This window comes from Marmota flaviventris, chromosome 5, assembly GCF_047511675.1.
Source record: "Marmota flaviventris isolate mMarFla1 chromosome 5, mMarFla1.hap1, whole genome shotgun sequence".
Classification (NCBI taxonomy): Eukaryota; Metazoa; Chordata; class Mammalia; order Rodentia; family Sciuridae; genus Marmota; species Marmota flaviventris.
The window spans coordinates 88,446,803-88,458,176 of NC_092502.1; the positions used below are offsets into that span (position 1 = coordinate 88,446,803).

The following is an 11,374-nucleotide window of genomic DNA, read 5'->3' on the forward strand; positions in this document are numbered from 1 at the left end:
TCAAATGTATATAATGAATACCTTTAATTAAATCTTGGTTATAATTTGATATTTTTAATGAAAAAATTTAGGTTTTTTTCTTATGTAATTTAGCTAGCATTTATTTTCAGTTACTGTTTCTAGGGAGATACTTTGGTATAATATTTTTGAGTCAGTACATATTATAAAACTAGTTTGTAACCCAAGTTATGTACATAAACATTTCTTCCATAGGTGAATTTTTTTTTTAAGTTTTCAATATTGATAACTTTGGTTTAATTTTTTCTCTCTGATCTGCTTTTTACCTTCTATACTGTGATTTTTATTAAAATATTACAATTCAGGTTGCCTCTCTGGTTAAATAATTTTTGAAATATGTAACTTTATCACTACTATTAAAGAATTAATCATGTTATATATGTTTTTGTTTATTTGGTGGACCAAAGGCTTACTAACTGATAGATTTTACTCACTTTAGTAGTATAATGCTATATTTCCTTTTAACAAATATGTCAGCATTTTTAAATGATGCCTCCTTTATAAGCCCTTTCTCTCACTGAGTCTACTCTGTTTTGTCACTCCTTAAAAGCAGGAATTAGATCTTACATTATTTTTTAATGATTATATTGAATTTTATACTTTATGCCAGAAATGTTAATATTTACTTTATATTTTTACAGGCTAATGTTTCCAGTGATCACTGGCCATCCTTGGTTCAAGAGGCTACAACTGAGGCCTTGAAACTTTGTTTCTGCCCACTAGCTGTTTTTTTGCAAGCTTTGTTACAATTCAACCGCAAAATGGGGGCACGGTATGAAGAGTTTTTTGTTCATTTTTTTTCTTGGCCATGCTTTCTTCACTTTAAAGCCTTCTAAGAAACAATCAAGGAAAGATTTATAATTAGCTTAATGAACTAGTTTAACAAACTTTGGAGTTATTCTCATACCTCTACTCTAAAACAGCTGGTTCTAGTTATCTGGTAAAGGAAAAAATAAAATTTCATATTTGTTTAAAAATAGTTTGCTAAGTAGCTACAAATATGAGATTTGTAGCATCACAGCATTTCAGTGAAGCAATCCTTGGTTTTGGTTTTTTTCTTTGCTATTTTAGGATGAGCCAAGAAACAAAACCAGAAAAATTCAAGGTCAAGGCTACATTAATAGAAGTTCTTGCTCATATAGTGAAGTATGGAAAAAGTCATATATATTGTAAAAACTGACATATCATTTGAAAACAGCATGGTTTCATATCTAGAAAATCCAAAAGCTACTCAAATTAAAATATAAAAGATTAGCAATGTTTTTATTGGAGGTCAGGGGTATGGACAAAATAAACGTGAAGATAATTATTTAGAGGTAATATGGATGAAAAAGTAGTCAAAAGAGTATTTTAAAATTCTTAAAATAACATCTAGCTCTGATAACAAAGCAACCATAAGTAGACTAGTGATTTTGGAACAAATATTACTGAAACATAATAGTTATTGTAGAAGTAGAGTTTAATACATATAAATATGTGGCAAAAACCATCACAAAGTAGAGATGAAGGAAGAATTAAGACCCTATGACTAATCAGCATTTCCAAGACTGTTTATTAATATTTACTTTTGGCCATTTTCTGTGAGACTTATTTCACCAAGAAATGTTTTAGGCTATGAGCTTCCTAATGAACTTTTTTCTGCTGGTGCATACTATGGGCAACTTACACCTCCCATAAATATGAATATTTCTAAAACCAGCCCAAATAAATGTATAGTCTAAGAAAAAAACTGTGTGTTCATTATATCATCCCTATGTCAAAACTTCTTCAAGACAAGTTCTTTAGTTCCTGTTTCAAACAACTTCTACCTATAATATCCTTCTATCTCATGTTAATGAATTAGTAAAGAGAAAATTAAATTGTAATGGTAAATCAACATGTTATTGTATGAGTTCATATATTATACATATCCTTGAAAACATACATTAATACCAAATATTATGTACTTAACCTCTAGTGTAGATATTAAATATTTCTTATTCCAATATATATCTCCATTGTATTATTGATTTATTTTTCTGCCTACTTTCAGAAAAGATAAGAGGTACCTCACCCAGAAGTATTCATAAAATAAGGATCTTCTCCCCATACCCCTTGGAATGAGCCTTAATTTGCTTATCTGCAGTGGAAATAATAACAGCAACCCACCTAATAAGGTTGTGAATATTAAATTACAACCATTTGTATAAAACACATACTACATTATAAAATACCTAGTGCATTATAAGCACTTAATAAATATTAGTCATTGTTATTAATTTTTATTATCTGAATAAAAAAATCACAAAGTAATCATGTATGACATCTTCAAAAGAATGAGAAAAATGATATGTTAAGACTATTTTATGAAATACCTTCTGTTAATTTACATGCTTTGAACTTAATTATAAATATATTTTTCCCAGAGAGACTCGGCGACTTTTGGAGAGAGTGGTATATCAACCTGGATATCCGAAGTCTATTGTATCAGCTGCACGTTGGTACCTGCTAAGACACCTGTACTTCAAAAATGACTATGAGCTCATTGATGTAAGGCTTTGACTTTATTTAAAATATTTTCATGTTGGACCTAAGAGCTTTAGAGTTGTTTTTCAAAATTAGTCTACTTTATGATGGATTTTTAAAAAATGAACTACCTAATTCTTTGGCCAACAAATTACTACAGTATCTATCATTGCATTCACTGAAAGTAGAGAAACAATTATGCACATCACTTGAAGGTTAAATAAGTGGTTTGCATTTTACCATGGGTTACTTATAAAATTCCCGTTTTAGTATTGTAATATTAAAAGCTGGGGTTTTTGACAAAAATAGCAGGATTTTGAAAGTTGTGTTTTAAAATAGGTTAGTATAAATTTAACCTGTGTATGTGCAAGATGCCTGTATGTAGGAAAGCTGTACTAAGCTTTCTTTGAGCTATACCCATTTCAAAACCAAAATCCAAACTAATAGCAAGTATTGCCAGTCTAGGGTATTGGTTTAAAACATTGGAATCATGATCAGTTGTGAAGTATGTTCTAAATAATTGATCCTAACTATAGGTGGCAAGAGGTTTCAGTTTTTAATTTCCTATAATAAAATTTAACAGATTCATCACTATCCTCACATCTATCAATGTATTCTTAGAAGCTTTCTTACATGAAAGAGCAGAGTAGAATTTTAGGGAACTGGCCTGATTGTCAGTATTTTATTTGTGAACCAAAACATCACAAGTTTAAAAATCATTCATCAGATGTACTGAGGTTTATAAAAAGTTGAGAGGTGCTCATCTAAAGTCTGTATCAAGTGAAATTTATAGCAGTACATGTGTATTTCCATCTAAACTCAACCTGAGGTGGCACCAAGAATCAGCATTTCTTTTTTTTTCCAGAATGGGATGATTTAGCTATCCTCTCTTTCTTTACTTTTGCTCTATCTTTAGAACTGAATGGATAAAATGTTTTATCAAAAAGCAAGTCTAAATGAAAACTCCAAAGTACTAAGTCAGAGAAAAAAGGATTTGTGAGTTCATATTGAGCTCATATTAACATTGTTGTTTGCGTCTGCTTGTTTCTCTTTTCCTGAGGTAGGAGTATGACAAATCCTATACAATCTGTTTAATCCAGAATTTCTCAACCTCAGCACTATTGATAAAGGTTTTGGACTGGATAATTCTTTGCAGTAATGAGTGCCATCCTGAACAAAGCTGGATGTTTAGCAGCACCCCTGGCCTCTAACCAGTAGATGCCATTAGCACTGTCCTCCTCCCTGCTACCCTAATTGCACCAGCCAAAAATGTTTTCTAGATGTTGTCAGATGATCCTTGGGGTATAATTGCCCATGGTTGAGAACCATTGGTTTAAACTATAAGTAATCCATTCCCCTAATATGACATGTAGAATAAGAAAAAGGATAAAAGAAGGTGCTGGGTGCTAGTTGTTTATTTTTATTAATATTTAAACTTAAGCATATAGGTAGATAGGATAGGGTTAAAGGTAGTAGAATCTAATGGGATGCTCACATGATCTTTAAAAAAATTGTTTGGCTTTTCCTTCCTTTTTTGGTAAAATGTGTGTTACAATATTTGCTCCTCATGGATTGGCTCTGGTATCTAAATATATAAACATGTATCTGAAATTCTTTTGAAAAAGGAAGAGGTTGTAATAATGGAAAGGGTTAGAATTCTTATAACTTTAGCCAACAATTTCAAAAATAACAGTCAAACTAATGTAAACCTTTTTCAGTTCCAACAGGCAAATATTGTTTGCCTTTTGATGAAATATACAGTATTTAAAAAGTTCTAAAGAAAGCAATGCTTGGAGAAGGTATTATAAACAACACATTACAAACCAAAAAGGTAGACTACATATGAATTTTGGGAGATAGTTTATTTACCATGTGTTTCTAAACATCCTGTGAATAGGGAACCTAACTACTCTGTTCCAGATTATCTTTTTAAGGATGTTTGTACAGTGAACAGCCTTGGGAGACAAAGATAATGTCTCCCTCCAGAGCAAATGGTAGGCACTACTTAATCACATTAAACTCCCATTATAAAAGATCTGAATATCTAGGCTCAGGGCCTCCCTCTTGTAAATGCAACCCATTATGTAGGTGGGAAATTGTGTATATCCATCTACAGGTGTTGGTATAAAATGCTGAAACTCATTCAAGGGAATGGTTGATGCTCATGTCACTTGACATATCATTAGTAATGAAGACCTTTGTCTTTGAGCTAAGAGTCCTTCATCTTCTGGCAGTATCGTGCAGTGGTGGCAAGCTATGTTGTTACCTTCTCAGATACTTCAGTGTTTGATAGTGAACAACCAAAAAATATTTTAGGAATTAGATTATCAGCTGGAATTGAATCTTCTAGTTTGAGAAATTTGAAAATCATGAAAACATTCTTGATAAAATCAAGAGCCTAGATTCTAAGCTGTGACTTTAACAGGGACCAGTGTCATTTAGACAGTTCTATACATAAAGTAGTCATTTTGGGTAAGGGAAAAAAAATCTTTAATTTCTTAGAGGCCAACAATGTAACAATGTAACAATGAAAATATTGACATCTATACTAATAAATTGTGCTTCTCTCTTAAGTTAGCTTTGGTCAAACAGTTTATTTCAGCAAAAATGACTGAAAAATTGCACATAATTACTTTTTCTTGTGTAGTTTAATGTTGTCTTTTTAAGACTGCTGTCCTTGGGATACTGTTAATAAAATCCTAACATTCCTGTATGTGATTTCCCATAGGTGTTGGTAAAAAATGCTGAAACTCACAGAGATACAAGAGCATTGGAACTGAATCAGAAATTGTCCTCACAGTAACAGTGGATTGTCTTATAGTGAGCAAACAAAGAAAAAGCTGTAAGAATGAAGTTGTGAATCAAGAGTTTTCCCCAGAGCAACATATTTTAAAACTATAGTTGTAATCATCCATTCTTATTCCTTTTTTTAAGCTAAAGAAGTTAAAGCTCTTAATTTAAGGATGTAATTTTCCATTAACTCTTAAGATGACTGTAACCAGAAAATTATTTTTGATTTGGGAAGTCCATAACAAAGGAAAACCATGTTTCCCTTATTTGCTCAACAGTTATTTGTAAACCATGATTTTTTGTATCTTGCATGGTATATAATGGGACATCTTTTTTGATAATCCCTTACAATAAAGCCTTTATAGCCATTTTATAAATAATATAAAGAGCAGAACTTTCATTTGATGAAAAATAAATTCTAAGATTTAATTTCTTCCATGAATTCTGGAGTTCATATACCAACTCATCATGAAATCCAAATAATCCTGTAACCTGTTTTGCTAGAGTATCATCTCAGAGTCCCTTGAATATGCATAATATAAATGTTAGTCTTTGACTACTATTGATATGTTTATATAATTCAAAATACTCAGGTGTGTGGCTTCAGTTAAAAACGATGGAAAATGTTGGAAAATAGTGCTGACAGTATTTAATGATCATGCAGATTCTTCAATTTTGATGAAAAGACTTAATTTTCTGAAATAAAGTCTTATTTTCTCTATAGTATCAGTATGAGATAATTTCTAAATTTCAAATCGAGAAACTTGAAAGCAGTTTTCTGTTTTTTTCAAAAAGTCTTTTACATTTTAAATAAGATGTATGTTGCTTACTTTGAATTTGTAGTTTTAAAAATATTTTCAGACATTTACAGATGTTATTTATTGTACAAAGATATGTGGTTATATTTTACGTATGTGGTTTTTCTAAACCAGCCGCTTCACAGTGTTACTTTGTAAGATAATATAAATTGATAATAGTCTATAAATTGTACTTCAGAGGCTAATCTATTAAACTGAACCATAATCTGGTGTTTCCCAAATTTGACTGAACATTATAATCATTCAGACCTATGCTGTCAGAATATTTCAAGACCGGAGGAGCCTAGAATTTTGCATTTTAAAGGAATGCCCGAAAACTTCTAATGTTTGTTCAGATTTATGAATCACTGGATTAATCTAATGATTCTGCTTTTCTTTGTTTCTGTAACAAAATCAAGCACCTGTCATTTTCTGTTCCTTTGTTCCTTTTTCTCAAAGCTGTCAAACCTATTCGGTTCTTTTAACAACCTGGCACAAAGCCAGTGAGAGATGCACTGCAGAAGGCTGCCTGTGCTACCCGAGTATCCATGTTCTCCTCTTTCCTCAGGAAAATGCTTCAGCTTTTTCATCTTGAGTGGACTGGTTCCATCTGCCTGGATGCTTGGTTCAATTCTTATCCACCATTCACTTTCGTAGGTGTCACTTGCTTCACAAGGTTAATTCCACCTACAGTGTGGTCTTGATTAGCTTTTGCTCCAGGCCTGTAATTAAGGGGTAACCTTTTGACTCCCTTGCCAAATTCTGGCTTCCCAGAACCTCAGTCTCAGGTTAGAAAGGAGACTTGGAGCTGGCGTGGTGGCTCCCACCTATAATCCCAGCAACTCAGGAGACTGGAGCAAGAAGATCACAGTTTCCAGGCCAGCCTCAGCGTCTTAGTGAGTCCCTAAGCAAATTAGTGAGACCTTGTATCAAAATTAAAAATAAAAAGAGCTGGATGTAGCTTAGTGGTAAGGCATTTATTGGTTCAAACCTCAGTACTACAAAAGAAAGGAGAGTTGTAACAACCCCTTAGTTGATATCATCCCAGGTCATTCTTTTTTTGCATTTACATGTACACATCTTCTTTAAAATTTTGTTTATTACTTTCTCTTAAAATTGCTGCCCATTTTGAGCCTTAAATCATTCTTAATCATGTAATTTTTACAAAGCTTACTTTGTGCTGAACTTAGGCTGAATTCTTAATGTTATCATTTAATTCTAGTTAATAAATGAGAGCAGTGTTAAACAGCATACTTAAAACAAAATTTGAAATAAATAGTGTTTTCAGATTCTAGAAACTTTAAAAAGTGGCCAGGATTTCTTTTTGGAGTTTATACATAAGTATAATTAGACTCAAGATATTTCCTAAAGTGCCAACATTTAACATTTATCTTAGTGTTTAATTATTTTTTGTTATATCTTATTTGAGAATTATGGTGTATTTGCTTTTATTTTCTATCCACCATTTGACTATCATTGATTAATTAGATGTTTATAGACTTGTTTGGCATCTGAGGATAATTTTTTATGGGAAAAATATATTTTGGCATACAAGTAAACTTTTGGAACATTATTTGGGATCACTTGTCGTATTTCTTGAAGTATCACATTAATTTCTGGTCAGAAGAAAAAACAAACCTTTAATTTAAGATGCTATGCTCTTTTTTAACTTTACTAAATGAGCTCTTGACAAGTGTTCTTTTTTTTTAATTGCTTTTATTTTTTAAATACATGACCTCGGAATGCATCACAATTCCTATTACACATATAGAACACAATTTTTCATATCTCTGTTTGTATATTAAGTATGTTCACACCAGTTCTTGTCTTCATACATGTACTTTGGATAATGATGTCCATCAAATTCCACCATCATTGCTAAACCCCTGCCCTCTCCCTTCCCCTTCCACCCCTTTGCCCTATATAGAGTTCATCTATTCCTCCCATACTCCCTCTCCCCATCCTACTATGAGTCAGTAACCTTTATCAGAGAAAACATTCGCCTTGACAAGTGTTCTTTAGTTAGGATTCTACATGGACTAGGACTGGATAGAAATACTCAGGTAGTACATTAAAGAATTTGAAAGGTTAGTTATTGACCATGTTATGAAACTTTAGTTAGGTTAATAAATACTGATAATATGAATGTAAAAGGGCACACATTTGACTCCTCTGTAGAAAGTTTGGTATCTACTTTGGGAAAACTATAGGAACACAACAGTGAAACCTATTTGGGAGTCAGTGTGGTTTGTACATCTATTTTATTTTTTACACATTAAAAAAATGTAGATATTCTGTTTTGGCAGTGTTGACCCTGATTACTGTCCAGATCCTCATTTCTCCCACTGTAGTTGCCAATGGATATACAACTTTGCAGGCTTCCTTCCATGCTGCTTTTGTAAAGGATAGCACTCAGCTACAGGTTATAAATGAACCCTCAATTTGCAGGAGAGGTTTTTTTGTTTTGCTTGTTACATACTTTAAAAAATACATTTATATATTATATGCAAGCACAAAAATTTCACATGTATTGTTATTTAATGACTTATTAAATGAAATAAAATCATAAACTTCTCTCACTTAGAGTATATACCCCATTTTCAGTTTAAAAAATAAAGTCACTTAAGTTCTATTGTATCTCACAACCACTCACAGTGTCTGTTAATGTACTGTGTAACAATGGGGTTTTTCTTTCTTTGGCTGATTAGAAACTTTTTTAATGCCAGGAATTTAAACTCTTTTTTTTTGTTGTTGTTGTTAATATCTTTGTTTTATTTATTTATTTCATATGGTGCTGAGGATCGAACCCAGTGCTTCACTCATATGAGGCAAGCACTCCACTCAACCACAAAGCTATAACCCCAGCCCTGGATTTTAAATTCTAATGTACCTAAACATCCTGTTCAACTAAAAGTTTTTAAAATAAATTCTAAACTAGCTTTAGACCTCAAAAAAAGAGTTTTTGTTTTGTTTTGTTTTGTTTTTGTAGTGATAATTGGAGCCAGGGATACTTTATGACTGAGCTATGCTTCCAGTCCTTTTTATTTTTTGAGACAGGGTCTTGCTAATTTGCGAACTTAAATCCTTCTGCCTCAGCCTCCCAAGTTGCTGGGATTTTAGGCAGGCACCACCGTACCTAACTTGGATCTTAAAATGTTTTGAAGTAGGTACATTTCTTCTTTAATAAATAGCTATTAGGAAACATTTAAAATAATTTTTTGAAATTAATTTTGAACTCAGAATTGAAAATAGCAATTTGTTTTAGTGAAGCAAAATGGTGCTAGAAGAGAGAGAATTAAAATTGGAGTATCCCTAAGGATTTGGTTCCACATTACACCACTGGATTGTGACATGATTGGCATGTCTTGATCTTTACTGAGTTTGCTTCAGTAAAAAAAAAATAATTTAGGCTTCATTCTTCACCACATATATTCTCTGTATGTAATATTTACTATAAGAACATAATTAAATTAATTTTTCTGAAGATAAAGTGGGTAATAAGAAAAAGTATCCTACCGTTTCTGCTTATGGTAGGCTGAATAATGGTGCCTATATATATTCATGTCCTAATTCCTTGCACTTGTGAAGATAGGGAGAAGGAGACTTTGCAGATCTGGTTGAATGTATAGACCTTGAAATGGGGAGAGACTCCTGTGTTATCCACGTGGAACCAATTTAATCAAAAAGTCCTTAAAAGCAAAGAGCATTTCAGAGAGATGTGACAGTAGAAGGTCAAAGAGAGCCCACATTGCTGATTTTAGAGATGGAGGAAGGGGGCATTGGTCATGGAAGGAGGTGACTTCTAGAAACCAAACAGCAAGGAAGCATTCTTCTGTGGAGCCCCTAGAAAGGAATGCTGCCCTGTTGACATCTTGCTTATAGCCTGGTGAGTCCCAGGTTGGACCTCTGACCTACAGAACTCATCTACAGCACTTTAAGATTAGTAGTTTTGTAATTTCTGTTGTTTAAGCCATTAAATTTGATGATTTGTCTTAGCAGCAATGGAAAATAAGTATACTGCTAATTGTGTATACTGTTAAAATGAATACATATATCTTTTACTTTCAGTTTCATAAGATCACTGAGATTAGAGATCATCTAAATTATTGTTAAAGTGAAGTGATAAGATATAGATGATGAGTTATTAAATAGTTTTACTGTGAAAACAGACTTGACTCTTAAGAATATGGCTGTCGATTTCTCTAATAGTTAATATCTGAACTGTTGTCACCCAATGTGGTATCAACCACATACTAGCACCAACACCATTGATAAGTACTTCACTCTGAATTCTCTTAAACAAAAACTACATTAAATTATACTCACAAAAAACTAAGAAGTGTGTTCAACCTGTTTTACTGTTAAATGGATACATGACTGGGTAAGTCTTCACTCTTGGCCTTTAGTTTTTTCTGTGTATTTGTAAAATCAGGGCCTTGAACTAGATTTCTAATGACAAACTTCTAGTGTTCTAATAATGTCACCAAAGTTTTCAAGTCAGAAGTGAGCTGAAGCAAAACTGTGGATATAAACTGTATGGTACAGCACATGTGAAACAGTGGCTCTAATTTCCACTGAACACGGTTCCCTTGTGCTTGCAAACCTTAGGGTAGAACCACTCTGCAAAAAGGCTCATGGTAAAGGAAGGGAAAGAGGTTTGGGGGCTGAGACTCTGGGAAGAAAAGTGTTCTTCACTCAGTACTTTGATGGAAGCCAACATTTATACATAGTTGAATGTAATTATATGTGCCTACTACATGTCCAACAGGTTATACTTTTTATAGAAAGGCCGCCACTTTAAATAAAACATTATTTTAATATCTGACTCACAGGTAGCTTAAATAACTTGAGTTTCTAAGACCCTTTCTTTTTAATACCATTTCCTTCCCTTTGACATACAAAATATATCATTGCTTAATTAGTATGGAGAAAAAAATGCTGCATAGTTTAGTATCAGACAATCAAGCATTTCTGGAAACTACAGTGTAGTCTTATTGAAAAGACTAATCTTTTTAAAAATATTTTTTTAGTTGTAGATGGACACAATACCTTCATTTTATTTATTTTTTATGTTGTGCTGAGGATGGAACTCAGTGCCTCACACATGCTAGGCAAGCATTCTACCACGAAGGCACAACCCCAGCCTGAAAAGACTGATCTTAATCTGTTCGATTTAATAGATCTAGAAAGGAAAAAGTACAAATAGTCTTTATATAAATGGTACCTTCAGAAATTTGGAAATTGACCTGGAAAGTTGAGGGGTG

At 32.6% G+C, this 11,374-nt stretch overlaps 1 protein-coding gene across 2 annotated transcripts in view; it reads left to right on the top strand.

Moving 5' to 3' along the window:
- Skic3 (SKI3 subunit of superkiller complex) overlaps window positions 1-10,276 on the top strand; it is a 101,676-nt gene extending 91,400 nt beyond the window's left edge. For both annotated transcript variants that reach the window (XM_027927745.2, XM_071612400.1), the window contains 3 exons: window positions 660-790; window positions 2,424-2,547; window positions 5,252-10,276. In XM_027927745.2, coding sequence (XP_027783546.2) covers window positions 660-790; window positions 2,424-2,547; window positions 5,252-5,326 — 330 coding nt within the window. In that variant the 3' untranslated portion in view covers window positions 5,327-10,276. The remainder of the gene's footprint in view (window positions 1-659; window positions 791-2,423; window positions 2,548-5,251) is intronic.
- Window positions 10,277-11,374: the final 1,098 nt, after the last annotated feature.